This window comes from Lissotriton helveticus, chromosome 1_1 (genome assembly GCF_964261635.1).
Source record: "Lissotriton helveticus chromosome 1_1, aLisHel1.1, whole genome shotgun sequence".
NCBI lineage: Eukaryota > Metazoa > Chordata > Amphibia > Caudata > Salamandridae > Lissotriton > Lissotriton helveticus.
In genome coordinates this window covers 1651868037-1651892025 of record NC_136057.1, presented here as the reverse complement: position 1 = coordinate 1651892025, position 23989 = coordinate 1651868037, and the positions used below count along the sequence as shown (strand labels likewise).

Genomic DNA, 23989 nt, shown 5'->3' with positions numbered 1-23989 from the left:
ACGCTGCCAGTCGCCAGGATACTCTCGCCTCCGTCAGGTACTCCCATCTTTGTCCTATGTGTTTTTTAACACTCTGTCCAGCCTCAGGTACTCTAGTAAAGAACTAAAAGATCTAAACTTCCCCAGGGCACAATTTCTGATGCCTTATCGGCTGAAATCGATAGGTTTCCATATATCTCTTGCTTAGCCCCTTCTTTTGAGCAGAGTGCGACCATTGTCTCTCCATGTCCTAACACGCCCAATGGAGCTTTTAATGATCTTACTGCTATCTATTTTAATGCTCGCTCTATGTCCAAACACACACTGGAAATATGGAGCCTTCTTGATTCAGAAGCCCCGGACTTGTGTTTCGTGTCTGAGACCTGGCTACACGATAACACCACTCCTGCTCTCCACATAGCCTTTCCTTTCCTCCGGAGTATAAAATAATACAGCATGATAGGAAGGACTCTAGAGGGGGTGGACTACTAATCGCAGCAACTCATAACATAAACATCTGCTGCGTAGAAAGCATTGTCTTTGACCGCACTGATATTGTGGTGTTTAAAATAAGCGGTCTTTTAAATGAGGTCTGGAAGGGGGCCTTGCTTTACCGACCCCCCGGTACAAAGGGAGAGTTTGCTAACTCTTTGCTTGAGATTATTGCCCCTCATGTCCTGACCTCGGACACATTTATTTTGATTGGTGATTTTAACCATCATGTGGATGATCAATCAGATGCCGACACTGAAAAACTAATCTCCAATATGCGCACCCTCAACCTTAGTCAGAAGATTACTGGCCCGACCCATCAGGCCGGCCACACCCTCAAGCTTCTCTTTACCAATTCCCCTGACATCAGGGCTAGTTCTCCCATCCCTTTGCTCTGGACCGATCACTATTTAGTGAAATTTACCATTCCTACTCTGACTACAGAATTAGCCTCTAAAGAGGAATTTACATCCCGCAGACCCCTGAAAAAATTACACTATCTTCTTTTTCTAAGTATTTCCAGTCCGAATCTATAAACCTCATCAGAAGCGTCCGTACAGCTGCACAGCATCTTGAGGTAAGTATCGAAAAAGTACTGGACAAATTTCCCCCCGGCGCATGGTCAAGTAGAAGACTAGGACTGCCCCATGGTTCACTGAACAGTTAAAAATTACTAAATCTCTAACAAGAACTGCTGAGAAAAAATGGCGGAAGAATAAAGATCCAGCAGACTGCAATGCTTATAAAACCCTGCATACTAACTATATACGGGATATAAGGTCGGCGAAGCAAGCGTATTTAACGGAGCTCATAAATAAAGCAGAAAATTCCTCCAAAGAATTGTACCAAATTTTAAGAGAATTTACCACCCCCAATAATCCATCGTCCACTCCCAACTCTAGAGAATGGACCAAAGCCCTCTCGAGATTCTTTGAGGATAAAATAACTGCTATACATGAATCCTTTTCTCCCTGCCAAATCCTAATGCAGTCCGAAGGGCCATCATCCACCCCTGATGACTTACCTCACATCTGGAATGAATTTGAAATGCTTGATAATGACAAGACCTTGTCAGCTGGATTTAAAATTAAGTCAGGCTCCCCTACTGATCAGGTCTCCCCCAAATTGTTTACTATACTGGCTCCTGCCCTGGTAGAATGCTTAACCAGCCTCCTCAATAAATCTCTCCTGGAGGCAGACTTTCCCATAGTATGGAAGGCAGCTAGAATCCGGCCAATACTGAAGAAACCTGCAGCCGACCCTAACGTTCTCCTAAACTACCGACCGATCTCTCTGTTTCCATATTTTGGAAAGATATTGGAATCCTTAGTTAATGGACAGTTGGTGAACCATCTAGAGAATAAGGAGCTTTTGGATCTATCCCAGTCTGGCTTCCGTGCCGCTCATAGCACGGAGACAGCACTGGTCGAGGTCGCGGACAATATCAGGTTGGCCCTGGATAAACATCAATCAACAATCCTTGTCCTCCTTGATTTGTCTGCGGCCTTCGACACCATCTCCCACCACATTCTTATTCAACGGCTGTGGGAGATTGGTGTCAGAGGGATAGTCCTAAAATGGTTTACCAGCTATCTATCCGACTGTACAACCACTGTCCAAGTCGGCAGAAACACAGCAAGTACTCGGCCTGTCAAGATGGGTGTTCCGCAGGGCTCCATCTTGAGCCCTACGCTCTTTAATGTCTATATGACACCTCTGGCCAAAGTGATTAGAGCGTTCGGCTTTGAGGTCCTATCCTACGCCGACGATACCCAAATCCTGGTCACCTTAGGCCCTGACCTCAACGTATACATGAGTCCCCTCGCATCCATCGCGCGCCAACACAACCTCAACATCATCTCCTACGCAGACGACACCCAGCTGATCCTCTCCCTCACCAAAGACCCAAACACCGCCAAAACCAACCTACACGAAGGAATGAAAGAAGTAGCCGAGTGGATGAAGAACAGCCGCTTGAAACTGAACTCGGACAAAACAGAAGTCCTCATCTTAGGACCATCCCCCTCTGCCTGGGACGACTCATGGTGGCCACCAGCACTCGGAACTGCACCCATACCTACAGACCACGCACGCAACCTGGGCTTCATCCTGGACTCCTCCCTTTCGATGACCAGACAAGCCAACGCCGTCTCATCATCTTGCTTCAACATCCTACGAATGCTCAAAAAAATCTTCCGTTGGATCCCCACCGAAACAAGAAAGACGGTCACCCACACACTAGTCACAAGCCGACTGGACTACGGAAACACCCTCTACGCCGGAACCACAGCCAAACTACAGAAAAAACTCCAACGCATCCAAAACGCCTCAGCCAGACTCATTTTGGACATCCCCCGACAAGCTCACATCTCTGACCACATGAAAAACCTCCATTGGCTCCCTGTCAACAAGAGAATAACGTTCCGTCTCCTCACCCACGCACACAAAGCCCTCTACGACCTAGGACCCGAATGCCTCAACACGCGTCTATCCTTCTACACCCCCTCCCGCCAACTACGTTCATCCAATCAAGCCCTCGCCGCAGTTCCGCGCATCCACAAATCCACCATGGGGGGAAGATCCTTCTCCTACTTAGCGGCTAAAACCTGGAATTCTCTCCCCACCCAACTCCGCCTTACTCAGAACCACCCCTCTTTCAGAAAGCAACTAAAAACCTGGATATTTGATAAGTAAATTCACCCCCCTCCCTCAAGCGCCTTGAGACCCTCTGGGTGAGTAGTGCGCTATACAAATTTTTGAACTTGAACTTGAACCTCAATGAGACAAAACTCCGCTTTAAAAACTGCATGATCTAGGTCAAGAACTGGATGGGTATCAACCATCTGCAGCTTAACGGCAATAAAACAGAGATCATGCTGTTTGGCAAAGCCGTGGAACATTGGGCTTAGGACTGGTGGCCAGTACAGCTTGGCGACTGTCCAACCCCCAAGGAATCAGTGCGAAACTTGGGTTTTCACATGGATAACTAACTAACCATGAAGACTCAAACCAACCACATTGTAGGAACCTGTTTTGGACTTATGGGCAGTCTGCGCAAAGTTTTCAAGTGGATTCCAGCAGAGGCGCGGAAACCCTTAGTGCAGGGTCTAATTATAAACAGGTTAGACTATGGGAATTCGCTTCTATTAGCGATAAATGAGCACCACCTGAAAAGATTACAGGTTCTTCAGGACACTGCAGCGCGGTTGGTTTTAGACCTTCCCCTGAAGATCACCGTCCGCCCCATGCCTCAGAAGCCTTCATTGGCTCCCTGTGAAGAAGCGAATTATGTTTAAAACATTATGTCTGGTCCATAAACATATGTATGGTAACGGCCCAAAATATTGGTCCCATAAACTTACTTGGTACGCACCCAGAACAGAACTCCGATCTAGTACCGCGTCGCTGCTTACCCCGCTGAGAATACAAACCGCCAGAAATGGGGGTCGTGCTTTTTCCTTTCTTGCCCCTTCCCTCTGGAATAAAATGCCCCTGTACCTGCTTTCGCAAGAAGCTGAAGACATGGCTTTTTGCAAACTAAGCTGTCCGTCTCACGTCAGAGCCGTCTGCAAGCGCCATGAGACTCTTTGGATGTGATATGTGCGCATTACAAATGCTTTGACTTGACATGGACTAAGTGTACTAATAGTTCTGAGGGGCTTAATACATACTTGGTCTTCAAGGTGCTCAATCACAAATCCCTATTTGTAGGACAACACAGGTGTAATCTTTGCAGCCATTCAGATATGCAAGGCATGACATTTCCGTAGGTTGGTGGAGGGTTGGAGGGATGTCGTAATACCCTGGTAGATCTGTACCGAGGGGAAACTGCATTTAATTTATGGATGCATAGGAGGCATTTTGAGTTTGCATTTTGAAGAAACTGACCTAGTTTAAGTTGGCTAAGATGACCAGTGAGATATGGCAATTCAAAAATAGATTGTTCTGATGGACCCAGGAAGCTTTATTTCCCCTGGGCCATCTCGCTTCCGCAGGAGTCAGATACCTGCGGGACAAAGCCCTCTGATAGGCTGACTGCAAAATCAGAAAAATGTTGCTGGCAGCCATTATAGGACTCTGGGACTTAGACCTCTGCCCTGAAGTAAAAAAAATAAAAATATATATATAGAAGTTGGCAGGGCAGGGATACCCTGGCCCCCTAGGCCTCATGAGGTGGACCCAGAGGGACATCCCCTCCCTCAGGACCAAAAAAAAAAATAATCGGCAAAAAATGCCCTGATTCCGTAATACTCTTGCAGGATTGGGGGGAAAAAAACTGACGACTTGGACGCATTTATCAACTATAAGCCCCGAGGGCTCACTCCTGGGAGTGTATTCATAAAAGGGCGGGGCCCCCACCTCCCCAAGCATTCAGACGCCCCGGGGCTGTAAATATTGTGTATGGGGGGGGGGACGCGCAGCCCTCCTCCCCGAGCCATCCGAGGCCCTAGGGAGCCAAACCTCAGGGGCAAACATTGTGTTTGGGGAGGGTGGATGCATGTCCTCCACCTCTTTCCGAGCCATCAGAGGCTACGGGGAGCCCACCCCCGGGGACAAATATATTGTGGCTGAGCCATCAGAGGGGCCGAAATTGATGAAAGTGGAGAGGGGCTTACAGGCCCCCTCCACAAGGCTCTAAAGGTCCGGGGACTGCATCCCCTGGGCCGACTCAGGTGCTGTGTCCTAGGAAGCCCATCCCCTGGAGATAGTGATTTCCTTATCCACAGTGGGACGTACTAACTCTGGGTAGTTCCCAAGTTTAAGTGGACAACAGCTCCTGTATAGAGCACCCTCCGACACGAGCTACACTCTGAATCTGCTCACCTCAAATGTCTGTTTTTCTAGCAAACTTTTTAAGCATAGGATTAGCAGTGAGCCATCCATGCCAAGCTAGAAAGGGAAAAAAGTCTCTTGCCATTTCTGCAGCAACGTCGTTAAGCAAAAGATTAGAGCGTGTGCCCACCTGTCTGACTTAGAGGGTGCTGGTTACGTGTCTTAAAAAAGCACACTCAGACTGTCGACTTAAGGTACAGCTGTATAAAGGCATCAATAACTTACAAAAACATATTGGTTCCTAAATCTCAGTGAAGGAGTCTCTATTGGGGTAGGTATCACTAGGCAACTATGTGCCGCCTTTCTGTTTGCCTGCATTGTCACTTTTTGCTATTAAGGATCCACCTGACTTGTTTCTCATAGCCCCTTGTTATAGACCCATAGTCACACGGACATGTCCTTCTGTTCGACTGCATTTTGTAATTTGATGGAGGGAGGGAATACCTTCTGGTACTCTTTCTGTCATCCTTCAAGGATGGATACTTCTTCTACCCTATTTTCTCCACACCATGTGTAATATAATACATTGCACCACACATTATAAGAATAGTTAGCAGACCTTAACACTGAAGTGATAATCCTTGCCTGGGCAGTCTGTCTCTCAACTGTAAGGTGTAGTTGGTGCAAAACAGTCTGCTTGTTCTCATTGGTGCATTTGCCTTTAATGAAGTCTGACCACGTTATTTTCTGTTTTTTTGCTACAGTTCCCTCGCATCCTGCTGTGGTTGATGGTTGAACTGGCAATCATAGGATCAGACATGCAAGAAGTCATTGGGTCAGCCATTGCGATCAGCCTACTTTCTGCCGGATTGTAAGTGGGCTCTATTTAGTTCTGTTCTTATAGATTAAAGTAGCTCAAGTCCCTATGCTTGTTCTCAGAAGCTATCCCAAAACCCACCCGTGGTCCTTGAGTATTTGTACCAAAGCGTCAGTGGCACTAAAAAAGCTGGCTGAAAATTCCAACAAACGAAATGTTTGCGCTGGCCATTCCTCTACGATACTCCTGACTTATTGAGTGGGATTTAGCTTATTTGCTTTTTAAAAGATCACCAAGCTTAGCGAAGCAGCATGACTTTGATCCTTTTGAACAAAATATTTGCGCCATCCTGTTTCCGTTAACACTTGTTTGTCGTTGCCACCGTTAGCATGGCCTTGAAAAACAGTGATATTGGAGGGTAATCTGTAAAAAAAAAAAAAAAAAAAAGGATGTAAATTATTTTTCATGGTGTCGAGTGTTGTAGCAATTGGTGGCTACTATTGGACTAATACTGTAAGCCCAAGGATTGTGTATGTCACATAGGAGGTAATGCCTGCATGGCAGAATTTAGGCCTGCGGGCAATTCAATATGCAGTTGCTTGCTTGATGTTTTGCAAGACCAAAATAGAGCCCAAAGTGCCCTTATTAGAAGATTTGCACTGTTTCCCTGTAGAGAAGTAGATAGACTTTGTGTTGGGTCTGACTTTCAAGGGTTTACAGGTCCACCCTGGTACATATTTATTTAAAAGGAAAAGATTATCTCTTACAAACCTGGACTGACCAACTGCATGACTGGTCATCATTTATTAAAGTGGCTAGATATACATGCCAAAGCAGAGGAGACCAGAGGTTTACGGTACATTACATGTGCACAACTTTGGATTTCAGTACCAATGGAAATTAGACTTCACCTCTGTTGCAGTTGCAAAAGGCATTGAGAACCAGTTTTGCTTTTGATTTATCCTTGGTCTGCCGTTACTTGGAGTTGGCTATTACAGGCGATAGTGGCCGTTCAATGTGAGCCACACATGAATAAAATAAACACATTGGCATCCTATACCAAATGGGCCTATATACGCAGTTAAAAATTTGGGGGGGATTTTAAAACCATTATATATAAAACATTAGTAAAATATTTTATATATAATGGTTTTAAAATAAATTTTAATTTTAACTGCGTATATATAACAAGAGTTTGTGTATGAGTTAGGCAAGTCTATAACGAATGAGCCATTGTAAATATGAACTCAATAGATCATCTTTCCTGTTTTGTATAGTGAAAACAATTGAATATCAATATTTGTCCTGAAGAAGGTGATGTTAATTTGCTGGTTTCACCGAAACGCTGTGTCGACAGATACAACGAAGCACATTATTTTCAAATGGAACATAGTTTTGATTGTTTTTTTAGGTCTCGGCTAGTAACGCGCTGAAAGCGCGTTCTCCCCAGAGAACTATTGTCGGCGTCTCAGCAGTCTGAGAACACCGAAGTGAGACAAGACCTGGCCACGCGCAGCGTTTCCCCATAGGATAACGTTGTGCGCGCAGCCAGGTCTTGTCTCCACAGCATTGCATGGCAGACAGGATCGCGTCGCGCGCCTCTCTGGAATGCAGGGGGAGTCTGCAGAGGGGCGCGCGGCGCTGTTCACGAGGCGCGCGGCGCTCAGAAACAAGCTGGCTGCCTTTTCTCTCACCTGCCCTCCCACCTTCAGCCCCTCCCTCTTCAGTTGTTAACTCCCCCTTGTTGCAACAGTATTTGATGGCTGCAGATTTCACACCCTCAAAGTCGTCTTTCTCCAAGTATTCTCTCGCTACAACCTGTGCCGATCAGCTCTCTAGAGACCCTCTCTGACATGTATTTAATTTATTTTATAGTGATACGCATCCCATTGTAGTGTATTGAGCGCTTTACGTCACACTTGTTATGCATAGGTAATGACTTGCAACAGTATTTGATGGCTGCAGATTTCACACCCTCAAAGTCCTCTTTCTCCAAGTATTCTCTCGCTACCACCTGTGCCGATCAGCTCTCTACAGACCCTCTCTGACATGTTTTTAATTTATTTTTATAGTGATACGCATCCCATTGTAGTGTATTGAGCGCTTTACGTCACACTTGTTATGCATAGCTCATGACTCATAAGCCTCCAGGAGGACGAGGGGGCGGCGCGTGCTTAGGAGGCTCGAAGGGGAGTATGATGACCGTGTAAGTGCTGAAAGTGACCCCCTCCTTACCCTGACCAGGAGGGAGGCTATGCAGCCCCCCCCCCCGCAAAGGCTGCCGGGAAGAGACATTCGCTGCTGTACGAAGGAATATTTTACAATGCAAACAGTGGCGCTGTGCAACAGGCCCCTTCCGCAGGTTGCGCTTGCAGCTTCTGACAGTGTTTGTAAGTGCTGGCTAGAGAGGCGTGGCTTGGGCGGGTGCCGGTTCTTTTCTACAGATAGTGGGAAGAAGAGCGAATAAGCGCTATACACGCGCCTCTAACAAGCCGTACCATGCCAAGGAGACACATAGCGCCTTACAACACTTCCAGATAAATAAACAGCGCAACAAAGCATAGGGTACGTAAAGTATGTTCCGCCGTCAGACCCCGGATCATTTGAATTCTGAAATGTTAACAATTCAGGTCATGAAAATGGTAAAACCTCGTGTGTGTCATTTTAAACGGTTTCCTGTGCGCAAAACACGACCACACATCCCCTTTACACGTTTCAAAGGGGTGTTTCAGGTAAAGCCCCGGGGTTTTACTGTGAAGTGGTGAGTTTCTTAAGACTGAGTCACCCAAGACATGCAGCCAGTCAGTTCCTGTGGGACAACTTGTTTTCACATTGCTGCAGGGTTAATGTATACAGCACCAGACTTGTATTTTAATACAATTGATTTTTAACCTAACAATGTCATCTTTCTTAATCTCTAATATTTTATAGCACATACAGCGAACACTGCCATCTCTGGGTGCTCAGTAAATTGGTGCAGTTATTAAATATGTTTATTTTATCGACCTCCGAGGGATACAAAGCTGGGTTAATGCACCGCAAAGTAAAACTTAATTGACAAATCGTATTTTAAAACAACACCATTTCAATGTGGAATAATAAACTGTGGCCAAAGGACCTCTGGCGCTGGTGCAGATGAAGAAGGCCCCCGCCACCCCCTCAGCCCCACCCCAACCCCACGCTCTGCAGTGTGACCAGTGGCACCCATTTACAACAAGGTGACCTGTTTGCCAATAATTTCAGCTTCTATCTCTTTTGGTGCTACTTTCCATTTCCGACTCAAAACTGTGTTTAGTATCTCATGATGATACTGATATTCAATCACAAACAAGTACTCTGATATCTGGATGCAGTAATAGTAACCACTGATCACATAACTTGGGCAGGCGTGTGTGTGGCTCTGTCTGTCTGTGTGAGTGTGTGTGTGGCTCTGTCTGTCTGTGTGCGTGTGTGTGTGTGGCTCTGTCTGTGCGTGGCTCTGTCTGTGTGCACGTGGGTGGCTCTGTCTGTGTGCACGTGGGTGGCTCGATGTGCGTGTGGGTGGCTCTGTCTGTCTGTGTGCGCGTGGGTGGCTCTGTCTGTGTGCTCGTGGGTGGCTCTGTCTGTGTGCGCGTGGGTGGCTCTGTCTGTGTGCGCGTGGGTGGCTCTGTCTGTGTGCGCGTGGGTGGCTCTGTCTGTCTGTCTGTCTGTGCGCGTTAGTGGCTCTGTCTGTGTGCACGTGGGTGGCTCCGTCTGTGTGCATGGGTGGCTCTGCCTGTGTAGGTGGCTCTGTGTGGGTGGCTCTGTGTGTGTGGGTGGCTGTATGTGAATGGCTCTGTGGGCGGCTCTGTATGTGTGTGTGGGTGGCTTTGTGTGGGTGGCTCTGTGTGGGTGCAAATGCAATAGGTGTCGCATTTGCGAGCTATTAAGCTATTGGCATTGTAAATGACAATGTCATTTATTTATGTTTTCAAAACTAAAACATAAATAAAAACAATGTCATGAGCAAAGCCAATGGCTCGAACTTTAACAATGCAGAGACCATTGCATTGTAAATGCTTGTTTTAAGAGTATGAGGATTGTATGAATTCATTTACTGTATTTTATAACTGATGATACTTCTGTATGTACAAAGAGAAATTAGTGGAAACTGTGTACCCATTGTTTTTATCCTATGTAAAATGGTATAAAAAATATTAATTTTGCTATAATTAATAGTTTGATTTGATTATTGATTTATATAAACTGATTCACTTTTTCGCAGTGGCTTATTGACTGTTCGAAATTTTATTATACTTTTTTTTAAATAAAAATGTTCTGTTATATTGGCTATATGGTCGGGTGATTCGATGTAATAGTGATATTGTATGCTTTGATTGTACATTTAGCTCCACTCCTTCCGATCACTCAGCTGGTACTAAAAAAGGTATTTTGAAAAGGGCTTTTTATGTTATTCGAATCAGTTTTGAACACACTGAATCCCACATGTTTTGCCTTTTTCCCAGGCCTTTTATGCCGATTCATTTCGGCAGGTTTGACCTGTTGGAATATATCAACGGGAAAACTGGGAGGGTGTGATAATTATCACACAACTCGTAATTCCTATCCCTGTGCTAATACTCATAGGGACCATCATTTATCCCTTTGCAAAGGGATTGTAATTTAGCCCCATAACTCGTAATTAGGCCCTTTATGTCTGTTTTAGAGTATTTAAAATCGGAAACCCAATATGAGCAGCTTATGATGTTAGGTCCTCTTAGTATACATGCCTTTCTTAAAACGTCCTGAAAAGTGATAATGTTTTTGAATTGTTATAGTAATACAGTGAAATATAACTCTGCTTACTAATAATAGTGTGCACACGTTATACCTATTAGAAAAAGCAAAGCCAAGTGCATTAAAAAAATTGTGAACATGATGAAAATATATATGAACCGAAGGCTGTTCCGTGATACAAATTCGGTCAGATACAAATGCATAGAAGCCCCTCTAACGATGGACGCTGAGGCTAGGAAGTCTGGCCACTTTAAAGCTGAAAGTAGTAGCCTAAGTAGAAAAGCCTGAAAACTTGCTTGTAATTGCGTATTCCGTCTGATTTGCAAAGATTGAGACTACCAGGTTTGAGGCCTATTGATAATTCTACCACAATGCACCTTGTAGTTGCGGCAGCACCACCAAATGTCACATCAGCCTGCTGTTAAATCCAGCATTGCTCAAGGTGAAAATGTTAGTGTTTGATGGAAAAAGCTGAGAACTTAGGAAGAGTAGTACTGAGGCAATGCCCAAAGCTGGAAAGAATCTCTGTACCAGAACTAGAAAGTGATATTTACAGAAAAGCGTCTCCCTTGTGATTTTTCTGAGTTGTGTGAGATTCTTGAAGGGGATGTCCTTTCATATACCATCATAGCAGATATTGATATTTACTGTAATAAGTCTGCAGGTTTCTCTGTTTAGTCTGTACCATGGCAATCCCTGCTTGGTCTCTCTTTGGGTTGTAGAATGTATTAATTATTATAAAAGTTGATATCTTACCATGAAGGAAGAGAATACCCCAGTGGGCTGGAAACAGTGTTGAAGACATACATGTGTCTGATCCTTATGTAAAAACGTCTCAACTCACTCCAGTGCGAGGCAACATTTGGACTGATTTCAGATGCTAACTTTTCTAAACTGTACTTCCTTCTTCATCACATAATTTCTTTATTGACTAGCATGCTTACACATTCAGCTGCCTGGTCCCTAGATTGTGACATAAAGCCATAACAGTGATGACAAGAAGTGTCTTAAAACCTCTTCAAATTACTTTAATAGAATACCAATACTCACCCTGGTGTGGTTATGCCCAGTGAAAACCAGTGCAGCGCAATATTCTCTCCTTATCCACAATATATGTTGTATGTTTTATATCATTTAAGGATTCTCTAATTGTGGGTATGCTTTTTGTATTTTTTACTTTAGGATTCCTTTGTGGGGTGGTGTCCTCATCACCATTGCAGACACTTTTGTGTTTCTGTTTCTGGATAAATATGGTGAGTAAAAACAAAGAAGAACTTTACATTTAAATGTAGTTTTTTATTCTGTATTCACCACCCAAATGCCATCACACTCCTCAACAACTGGCAAACAATTAATTCAACAAGAAACACTTATCCTTTAGGATAGAATGCAGAGTCCAGACGTTAAGTTATATTTTGAAAATGTGCATACTGCACAGGAATATCTTGTTTGAGTACCTTTACCTTTCATGAAGGAGGTTCCTATAATATTTTTATTCTCCTTACTTCACTTGTCATAGCTAGAAAACTTTCAAATTATACTGGCATTACGAAACTAATTTGTAAGTGAACTAAGGTAACCGGTGCCAGTGTAATCACCCATGGAGTTTCCATTGTGGTAATCCAAGGGGGCTTTTGAGTGCTTTGAAAAAAATCCGACACGTTAGACCTGGTAAGTTCTTTGAAACATTTTGTAATGGCTCTTGTGAATTAAGGGAGACATACCTCACTCAGTCTACCTCTTTCCATGATGACTTTGACAATCATCCAATAGTTTCGCAGTCATCTTGAGCTGGTGTCTGGAGAGAGCAGAGTGACTGACTAGTGAGAGGACCACCTGAGCATGTTTTTCTCTGCACCTAACTAATGCATCACTGTGAACCCTGTTGATTTTCGGTTTTCTAATTGTTGCATTTGTACACGAATGATGATTGCACAGTGGGATGAATAAAAGTGTGAAGCATGCAGACTGCTTGTTTTATCTTCTTGTTGGGGCTCTAGCTCTTGCTTGTGCTTTGGTGTTCAGACTTCGTAAAACTTCAAACTGTTGCCTGACCCTCAAGTCTGAATTTTTTAATCAACCTTAGCCTAGTAAGCTCGACCCGTGATCTATACACAATTAGTTGATTTCTAGAATTACTCTTTTCTACGAGTGCTTCATATTGCAGTTTTGCAGTTGCAAATATTAGATGATGCTTATTTCACAAGAAGTGCTAGAATTTAATCTTGTGATCTGTAGATAAAACACTAATGTCAGCTAAGAATGTTTAACTCTTGAATAGTTTACTCTACCTTGGATACAGGAATAGAAATAACATTGTTCAAATGTTAATATGTGAGTGATACCTGTACTTGCTCTGCACCAATAGCATTATAAATATACGCAAGAATTAATGAGAAAATGTATAAGCGCCAGCTGAATGAAGATTTGCAGTCCACTGTATTGGTCTTGGCCTAAATTGACAGCTGTGCTCTCACTGCACCTGTATCATGATACTGAACCTTTTTGCGTGAGATGGGGAGTCATCTGAGCACAGACCTCTACTGCATCTCTCATTATGGGAAATGTGTCCGCTGTGATTTTTGTTAGTGCTTATGCTTGTGGGCTTCTCATTATGCTAATGGGCTACTTCTCCGAACTGACCGTGTGGTTAGTTCAGGCATTTCTGCTTCTAACCACCCTCAGAGCACACAGCACTCTGAAGTCCCCTCACCACCAGCGCCTCCTGGTGTTGGGGGACTTCAACTATCACTGGGATCAGGTGCCCAGAGATTCACATGTTAAACAGCTGGAGCTATGACCACTTTGGGGCTTTAAAAGCCCGTAAATTCCCCCACCCATGTTAAGGGACACACCTCGACCTTGTATGGACCACCCAGACATCAGCCAGCCTGACTGATATCACTCCTTGCTCCTGGTCGGACCACTACCTGATCAGGTGCCTGATTCCGCTAGTCAGTCGACTGGCACAACAGCCCCCAGAATGGAAAGTGCTGCGAGGGTGAAATAAAATAAAGGCAATCGACCTAGTGGGTACATTGCACAAACCTTCCTCTAAAAAACGCATGCTGGGAAACCTTAAACAGGAGAGCGAATCCCTCACAGGCAGGCTAAGAGAAGCTGTAGACAAGTTGGCACCTGCTCGGAGGGAGAGAGTTAGGAAAAAGGGCAAAGGGACCTCCTGGTTCAACGAGGACCTGAGGGGAAGAAACAAACACTGTCCCATATGAGAGGGCCTGGCGCAAATCATATGATCCAGTGGCTCTCGCCGACTACAAAGCCGTGTTTGCTACATATAACAAGCATTTGCAATGCAATAGGTCTCGCATTTGCGAAAGTTTAAGCTATTGGCATTGTTAATGACAATGCCTTTTTTATCTGTTTTGAAACCAACATAAAAATAAATGGCATTATCGTTTACAATGCCAATAGCTCAAACTCTCGCAAATGCGAGACCTATTGCATTGCAAATGCTTGTTTTGTCCTTGCAATGCTGGCAACATCTTCCTGCCTGTTCTAATGCTTGGTTGTTATAGCTTTAGAAGTGTCTGAGGGTGATTGAGTTCACAACGTACTATACAAAAAGAAAACATTCTTATTAGCAGCCTACCTGTGGAGAGTTATCTAAAATGGAGTGTTTTTGTACTTAAAACTGGTAAGGAAAATAATTCTTGGTCCATTCTTAATCACCATGAGAACCTATACATTGATTATTTTTCCTGCTGCACAGACACACTCAAGAACCATATTTACTAGTCCAGTGAGTGAGTCACTCCAGGGTTGCAGTTATCACATTGCTCAATGGCCCCTATTTGGCAGGGATGAGCAATGTTTGGCTGGTCGCAGTCCATGACACTGTGGTCGGGTAATCACTGCCATTATATAAATTATAGTTAACAATGTATGTTTTTTCCCACTGGGAATCATCGCCCTAATTTCAAAAGCTCCGTAGCTCACAATTAAGGGACATGCATTAAAACACAAACACGCCTGAAAAATGTAATAGTGCAGCACACAAGACCCACTACTAAGTCTTGAGGCACTTTAGAAAGTTTGAAGCAGAACGGCGGTGCTGGCAGACTTGGTGGACATGTTTATCAACCCTGAGCTGGTGAAAGACGTCAGCGACTTATTCAACTGTTTTGCTCATTAGTGAGTGGTTTGTTCATCAAATGCAGGAGAAATTTAACTGTGGTAAGACACACAGAGTGTGTTACCGAGCAGGCGGCAGCTCCGGGCTCCCAACAGTTAGTGTGGAGGGTGGGAGCGTTCAAGAGTGGGAGGGGCGTGGGTTCCATTCGCACTGAGAACAAAGTGTGTAATTCATTGCTTGATAAACAGACTTTCAAGCAACGAGGTCAATGGCAAGAACCCACGCAGCGCTCTCAGCATGCTACACACGAGAAATGTAACTAGCTATTATTTACAGCTCTTAGAACCAGTAAAAGAGTTGTATGCAGCGCAGAGTAAAATAGAAGTAAAAAATGTGTTCCTAATAATGTCACTGCATTGTAATGTAAGAGTTTTGTAGCAGGAGCATAAACCGAATGAGCAATCTCGCAGGTTGCTGGTAACAGTGCTTGGAAACTACCCATCCAAGAGCTACATTGACATGTGCCTGGCATTAACACACATACCAGCCGAGGAATTGCGGCAATGGGGGAAGAGACGTGCAACACACCCATACACCTCCAGAGAAATGCAAAACACAACAGCATCCTCACCCCTCTCTCCCCTTCCGTACACCCACAATGAACATATTACAGGTTGGACCACTCATGATTTTATAAATCACATGCAGTGTCACAGCCCACAAACGTGCCTGCCTCATTCCAGCTTGATCCCTGCGCCTCCTATTGCAATGGCGGAGCTAGCAAAAAAAACAAGTTTCAGCGAAAATAGTGCCCACGCATGTGAAGCCCAGTTTCCAAGGCCACGCTTCTCACAGGGGCCGCAAGATCGCCACACAACACGGGCGATTCCTGTTGTCTGCCCTCATTAAAAAAAACATTTAATCACAAGCTAGCAACAAACAAGCAAACAAATCCCCCCCGGCCCTCACTTACCTACCTCCGGCTGCTGGAACACGCTGTGACGCACACCGCAAGTCGGCCTGGAGCGCGCCTCGGCAGAGACGCGGGAGGACAGGAGCGTGATGCGCGTGAACGTGCACATTGACGTTCCCGCGCGTTCACGGACCTGAGTCGGCTCGTTCACAGGTCTAGAGCTGCTCGTTCACAGCTCACACTCCCTTGGCAGGGAGGAAGGTGACTATAGAACTCGCTGGCGGGAGCGCTTCGCGCTCCAACGCCAGGCGAGCCCTAAAAAAGCCGGCTGATAATAAGCAGAAAGAAACCTTCCGATTCCTAAAGGAACTTAGGCAGAAACAAGAACAGAAATCCGCTTTAAGCATGTAAGATTGTAATAAGTTCCAGACCTTCTTCCTCTATAAAGTTAGGGACATCTTAACGAACGTACATAATATGCCCGTCGGCCAGTGCCCCCGGGCTGTGGACCTAACAGCCTATGCCCACGGCAAGCCCCTTGCCATATTTCCAAGGCTGAACTGCGACTCTCTGATCCTTCTAATGGGCCGTGTTAAGTCTGGCTCGCCAGCGGACACCTGTCCACCAAGGGTGTTCTGAATGGCTCTATCCGGGGTAGAGAGAGGTCTGCAGCCTGCTCTATCGGTCACTGGAAAGGGGTTATGTCCCTGCCAATTTCAAGGAAGCCAGGGTTGCCCCCTGCTAAAAAAAAACAGGGGCCGATGTAGCCAACCTTAAGAATTATAGGCCCATCTCCCTACTTCCCTATTTGGCAAAAGTAGTTGAACAGCATGTCCTGAAAACCCTATTAAACTTCGAGGAACAACAGCTGCTCCAGGTGCAACAGGCAGGTTTCAGGGCCCACCACAGGACAGAGCTGGTAATGCTGGTAGTGATGGACGAACTCAGACTTACGGCCAACAGCAAGAAGCCATGCGCCCTGGTCCTACTAGACCTATCCACGGAATTCGACACAGTCAATCATGACCAACTATTTTCACGGGTTTCAGAGCTGGGTATCCGCGGGCTGGCACATCAATGGATTTCGTCCTTCCTGTCAGGCTGGTCTCAAAGCGTCCAGCTGGCTGATTAGGTGTCCATCATCGGCGCATTAACGAGCGGAGTACCCCAGGGCTCAGCACTGTCCTCCCTTCTCTTCAACATTATCTCCAGCCGCTGGTTGCTGCTCTGGCCCACATGGAGTTCCAAGTATTCAACTACGCCGATGACACACAAATAATCATCTAGATCAACAACTCCTCTCCGGCCCAAGCATGCATGCAAAATCTACTCTGGTACACGGTTAACAGGATGATATCCAACTTACTTAAAATTAATATCGACGAGACCGAGTTTCTGGCCATTACCAACGGAAACAATCCGTGGAGTGACCTCTTTTGGCCAAGAGAGCTGGGTACCACCCCCACGCTAGTCCCGGTCGTAAAAAGTCTTGGCATAAAAATAGATGCCAAGCTCTCCCATGTCGAACCAGGTGTCCACCGTGGCGGGGACATGCGTGGGATTACTGAGACAGCTGCGAAGACTGGTTCCACTCCTTTCATTTACTGCACTACGGATGGCTGTGTCAACAATGATTGTGTCACGACTGGATAATGGAACGCTTTGTACATTGGCCTCCCTGAGAAGTTGTTAAACAAACTCCAAGTTGCCATGATGACGCAGCTAGGATAATCTTCAGGCTCCCATGACAGGCACATGCTACCCCCCTATTGCAGCAGCTCCACTGGCTCCCTATCAGAGAGCCAGGGTAAAAGGCCTTGCATTGCCCACAAAGCCATCCACAGCTGGGCCCCAGTTTATATCAAGGTGCGCCTCAAAGATTATGTGCCAGGACGTACTCTTTGCTTGTCCGAAGCCGGGCTATTGCCTGTTCACGCTTCAATACGACCTCCAAAGGGGGCAGAGCCTTCTCTGTAATGGTCCCTCAACTGTGGCTCGGGCTACCGGAAAGCCGTCTCCGATTCAGGACAAAACTTAAGACGCTTCTTTTCAATAAAGCGTGGGGCACAATGTAGGCCAAGACTGGGAGTGCGTACATGCTGATCTTTGGAGAGGTTTAGTTTCTCTCTCATAGTGCTAAGAGACCTGTCGGTGAACACGTGCTCGATAAGTCCCAGTTAACAATAACACTCACCAGACCAGAACAGGGTACATCCCGCAAGCTGGGTTCCGTTTACAAGTTCTTCCACTGCCTCAGTACTCCTCCAAAGAAGCTCTCATCATGTATTGGCATGCATCACCCACTGCGCATGTTAAACCATTACAAAGGCATAAAAATAGATATTACCTTGACATCCTGCCGCTGCCATGTTGTCCACTGAGACAGCTAGTGGACCCCCCTATGAGAAGAGATCCCACGCAACATTTCAGTGGGGTAAAGATGACCACATGCTAGAACCCCTATAACGGAATCAAGTACATCACCTGCCAGAAGGCTTCTCATACTTCATGATTTGCAAAAGGAAAATTATTGCTGAGCAGGATATGGATATTAGCCTTTTACTACATGCAACATGTTCAAGGAAATTGAGGCACCTGTGTTAAGTTCCCGGTTGTATCCTTGGCTCCCATTGTGTGATAAATGCAGGTTGATATCATGGTGTCTTTCTTCTTGTGTGATTATAAGTACATAAGATGATGAGTGCTTCTGTAAACATTCCTTTCGAAATACATGTTGTGGTAGGTGCCTCATTAAGTTGTCATTAAGTGATTTTTAGGTCTCGCCTAGGCAGTGCTTGTGCTGGTCGTTTGAGACATGCTGTATTCTGGATATGGGCATTAAGCTCCGCCCATCTTCACAATTGGGTCCTGTTCCTGTCTTTTGTCAATGATGGCTTTTGATTTGTCAATAAGCTTAGTAGTCCCTCCTTAGTACCTCCCTCTCTCTTGTTGTTACCTTCCATTAGGACAGCCCCTCTTATTACATGTGTCCTTACTCTCCAACTTTCATTAGGAGTTAGAGAGGACTATTTACTTAATGTCTTGTTGAAGCAGCCACAACATGCCGTCTGAGCCTTAGTGTTAGCACAGTTTTTTTTTTAAACAATTTACTAACAGCGGGGACTTATGTGGGTGCTTGTGCGTCTGCTTTATATTTACAAAAAGCGCTCACTGCGAGGTCGCGGTTTAACTTTAATTATGGTGGCAGCACCTCTTGTGCAGCCGCTTTATATTTACACAAAAAAGCGCTCACTGCATGCCGCCATGTTGCGCTTTAAACATTTTTTTTTATTTTTATGCGCCATACTGCGCTTCAGCCATCCTCTGACTAGAGCCATCCGGTGTCTACCTACGTCATGAATGTGTCCTCTTCCAAGGAAAATGTAACAGATTTTTTTTCTTCAGGGAACGAAACTCCACAGCAGTGTATAACACTTCAAGAATGCCCCTGAACCTGTACAGAGTGCATGTTGGAACACACACTGCTTGGTACACATACAGCCCAATATAAAGCGTAGGATGGACAGACTTTAACATAGTGTAGGACGGATGCTCCTCACAGAGCGCAAAAGGTGGGTTATGTCGAGCACTTAGACCAGGGTGCACACAGCCCAGCATGCAGTGCGGAGACACACGGGCCAATCAAAACTGCAGGTTGCACTCACACAGCCTGACACAGATGGCAGGATGCGAACACCGCCGGTTGGGAGAAAATCTGACCGCACAGACAGCAACAGACCCGATAGAGCTGATCACCATGCACTGTGCGGTTTGTGCATGTATCCACTAAGCAACTTCACCACATTATCAACCCCCAATCAAGTTTGTTTCCAAAATGGGGCTTCCAACAATCGCCCGGCCCACCCACCACCTGACAAGAATCGGCTTGTTAGTGAGTGCTGACACAGAGACCCCACAGGTAAAAAGTGTAGAAAACTTAGTTTCAGAGTGGCTGCAGCTGGTAATTTGGGGATTTTATGATTTCTTCCTTTTTAAAAAAAAAAAAAAATTTTAAGACCTTTATTGAACCTGTTGCACGTACACAGCAGCGTGCCTACAACCCATTGACAGGGCCGGCTGCAAACGATTTGGTAGCAGTGAAAACGAAGCACATAATCAATGACATTTAAGAGCACCCACCGATATCCGTTGAAGCGGACACCAACCGGTGCTCCAGAGTCCACTTACATCGTACATTAGCATCGCATACAGTAAATACGGTCTTATTTTGTGATTTTATACAAACAACTTTTCATTACCCCAACAACCCTCCACCCCGCACTCCAGGAGTCAGATCTTGGCAGCATGTTGCAGTGCATAAGGTCTTAGGACGAAGAACAACCTTTACCCAGCTGTTTAGCATATCAGGGAAACACATCTCAGAACCCTTGACCGTCAAGATCTATGTGCAGAACATGGCATCGGTGCACTTATAACTCAACCACACTCCTATGCAGGCAGGTCACACAGAAAAAATGCAGAAGGAAGAAATCGCAGCACACATCCAGTACCCTTTTGCTGCCTACCTCACTCGCAACCCATCACATTGAGCTTCCCTCCCCTACCGACGTACCTCCTTGCACACTGCTAGCACTGTCATCGTCAGCCATGGAGAGCATATACACCGTAAATGGGCCCCAGAAATCACGTGGACGTGACCTCGCAGGAAGCCCCTCGTAGTAGCAAACTAGCTGATCCCTGCAGAATGCCATATCCTACAGCCACAGTTGCACATCAGGCGCTCGCCTCCCTCCCCAGGCCATAGCCACTCGGCGTTTAGCAATCTGCAATGCCAATACTATCAGCCGCCTCACACCCGCAGGCACCCCGGAGGCCAACCCCAACAAGCACAGTCGGATGTCCAGCGCAACCTCAATTGACGTCATTTTAGAGAGCGCCTCGGTCACAGCCACCCAGAAGGCATACACACGCGCGCAACCCCAGGCCAGGTGTACAAAGTCCACATCATCCATCCCACATCGAACACACTGAGACGTCTCTCGGAGACCATACCTTACTAACTGGAATGGCGTATAGTACCACTGGTGCAAAAATTTATAATGAATAAGGCGAAAATTGCCGTTGGCCACGAACCCCCCGGTCATAGAGCTGAGATCGGTCCTGGACCAGGGTTCAATTCTCCGCCTCGGCGGGTCTTGGGCTAAAAATTCCACTGACTCGATAATTCTCGCCCTGGTGCCTCCTCGACTCACGGGTTCACACTCTGCGACTCTGGGCAATAGCTTGCTTAATCTCCACAACGGCCCCTCGCGGCGGGATGCCTGACTTTCACCTTGTGGATACCCTGCTATCTCACAGGGGAATACCAGGACGGGTTCCCTAAGCAAGCGCCGGGAAACCCACTGCGGGTAGCTGTGCGCTATATAAGCTCAACTACATTTACATTTACATAGAGCAACACTCGGACCACTCATCATCTGTTAGTGGTTCAGGCAGGCACGCGTCCCATCTAGCCCTTGCCGTCCCTGCGCCTCCCCCCTCATCCTCCTGCGAGGCTCGGTATAACCTGGAGAGCAACTTGGCCTTATCCGGTGCAGTGTACAGAAATTGCAAGGCACCCAGCGTCAAGGGTTCTTCCGGATATGTAGGATATAAGGCGTGTATGGCTGCTCGGAGCCGGACATATATAAACGTGGACATAACCACGTTCGGAGAGCGATCCGTCATAGCCTGCAATGAGAGGAAAGAGGCACCTGGAAACAGTTTTCCAACCGTGTCAAGCCCCGCACCCCGTAGGACCTGCAAGGCCCCAATTTCACTGGAGACCGAGATCTCTGTGTGATACAGCAGCGGCATATCAGGGGCATACAATGGCAGTCGGTTCGCTCGTTTACCCAATTCTCGCCAGGCATTAGTAGTGGAGCGTACCGTGTCCACTTCCCCCTTCTCAAACACAGAGTGCGTGTTGACTATCATTGCCTTCAGTGGAATAGGCAGGACTGCACTGGCCTCCAGCGCTACATGTGGCGTGTACGGAGGGGCCGACAGCCAATAGGCAGCAAACTGCGCTTGGGCGCACAAGTAGTACAGTTTCATATCTGGGATGGCGAAGTCCCCCATCTCATACGGCTTAGTCAAGACATCCCATTTCACTCTTGGTTTCTTACCGGCCCAGGTTTACGCTATCAACAAGGACTGCAGTCTGGCAAAGAAATGCGATTTAAGCGGGAGCGGAATATTAACAAAAAGATATAAAAATTTCGGAAGTACTACCATTTTTATTAGACACACGATCAGCGAAGGTGAGCGGGAGCCGAATCCAACGCGCGACCTGGTCCTCTAGTTTAGAGATAGCCACTCCATAATTAGCCCGAATGATTTCCTGACAGTCCCTATTTATCCAAATTCCAAGGTAACGGACCGGACCTGTGGCCCACTCCAACGGGAACTCTAAGGGGAAGGGGGCCGCAATGTCAGTGAGTGGCAATATAACAGATCTCTCCCAATTAATGGAGAGACCCGAGAGACGGCTAAACCGAATAAATTCACGCAGCACGGATTCCAAATATCGCGCAGGCTCTCGCACATAAAGGACCATATCATCAGCATACATGGATACCGCCAGAGATCGAAGAGGAAACTTCAGGGCAGCTTCCGCATACCTCTGCCGCAGCACACACGCCAGTGGCTCCATCACAAGAGCAAAGGCGACAGGGGGCAGCCCTGCCTGGTCCCTCGCCGCACAGGGAACGGAGCTGACACATGGCCGTTCACCCGTACACGTGCAATTGGATTTGTGTAGAGCAGAGTCACCAGTGACGTAAAAAAGTATGGCACCCCCATACGATGTAAGATTGCGATCATATACCGCCATGCGACCGAGTCGAAGGTCTAGCATGACAGCCACCGCAGCCAAGTCTGGTTTGAGAAGATGTAACACCGCAAAGATGGCCCTTAAATTGTGAGTGGTAGACCGGAGGGGGATAAAGCCAGACTGATCTGGCAGCACCATGATCGGGAGGAGCAGGCGCAGCCGAGTCGCTAACACTTTAGCAATAATTTTGACATTGGTGTTCATAAGGGACAAGGGCCGATATGATTCGCACTAATTCGGTGGTTTACCTGGTTTCGGCAGTGCAACCAAAAGCGCCTCTCTCATTGTGGTCGGGAAATGACCCCGTTCCACCGCCTCCTCCAGGACCATTGCCAGGTGTGGTAGCAAAAGATCCACATACTCTTTATAAAATTCAGACGGTAACCCATCGGTGCCCGCTGCCTTGCCATTTGGTAATGACGCTATCGCATCCCTAAATTCCCCCTCGGTTATAGTATGCATAAGGAGCTCCTGTTGACCCCTCGAAAGCCAGACCAGCGCTATATCTGCAAAGTATTGTGCAAGGTCTTCCTCCCCTGCCGTCTCCCTATGCTCATACATCTGTTCATAATATTTTGTAAAACAGGTCAGAATACCAGTCGCACTAGTAATAGTGGTGTCCCCTTCCTCTATTTCCTGCACTGCACAATGTCTCGCCCAAGGGTCTTTAATTCGATCCGCCAAACCTCGCCCCGGACGACCCCCCTCGCCATAATAACGCGCTCTGGTCTGTTTGGACAGGAATTTAACCTCCTGATCCGCCAGATCATTGTATTCAGTGACTTTCATGCGAATAATGGCCAGCAAGAACTCCTCAGGGTGTTCCTCCAGTCGCCGTTCAAGCAACAACAATTCTCCCTCCAACTTAGCCATGGCGTCCCTTAACGATGTGAGCACACTCGATTGCAGGCCAATACACGCTCCCCTAATGGTCACTTTGAAGGCCTCCCTCACCGTGCACATACTATCAACTGACCCAACATTTTTAGCAAAGAATTCCTCAATGATCGTCCTCAGGCGTTCACGCAACACCAAGTCAGTTAAGGTACCAGCCGGAAGTCTCCAGGAAAAAGGAGCTGGTGCATGCGACGGTAGTGCCACTTTCATACAAACTGGCGCATGATCAGAAATCGTCCGAGGCAGGTGCACGACATCCATCACCCATCCGCTGACATCGCGGGTCACCAACCAATAGTCCAGCCTTGACCATGTGTCATGCGCAGACGTGCAACATGTGCCTTCCCTCCTCTCAGGATGTGTCAATCGCCACACATCCAACATTCCAAGCCCCCCATTCCACTGCAGCAGCCGCTCTCTTGTGCGCATAAGGCC

The 23989-nt window shown here is 46.5% G+C and overlaps 1 protein-coding gene across 4 annotated transcripts in view; it reads left to right on the top strand.

Annotated features, from left to right (window-relative positions):
* Positions 1-23989, top strand: part of SLC11A2 (solute carrier family 11 member 2) — a 358374-nt gene that overhangs the window by 163737 nt on the left and 170648 nt on the right. For all 4 annotated transcript variants that reach the window (XM_078688843.1, XM_078688844.1, XM_078688846.1 and 1 more), the window contains 2 exons: positions 6009-6115; positions 11999-12069. In XM_078688843.1, coding sequence (XP_078544969.1) covers positions 6009-6115; positions 11999-12069 — 178 coding nt within the window. The remainder of the gene's footprint in view (positions 1-6008; positions 6116-11998; positions 12070-23989) is intronic.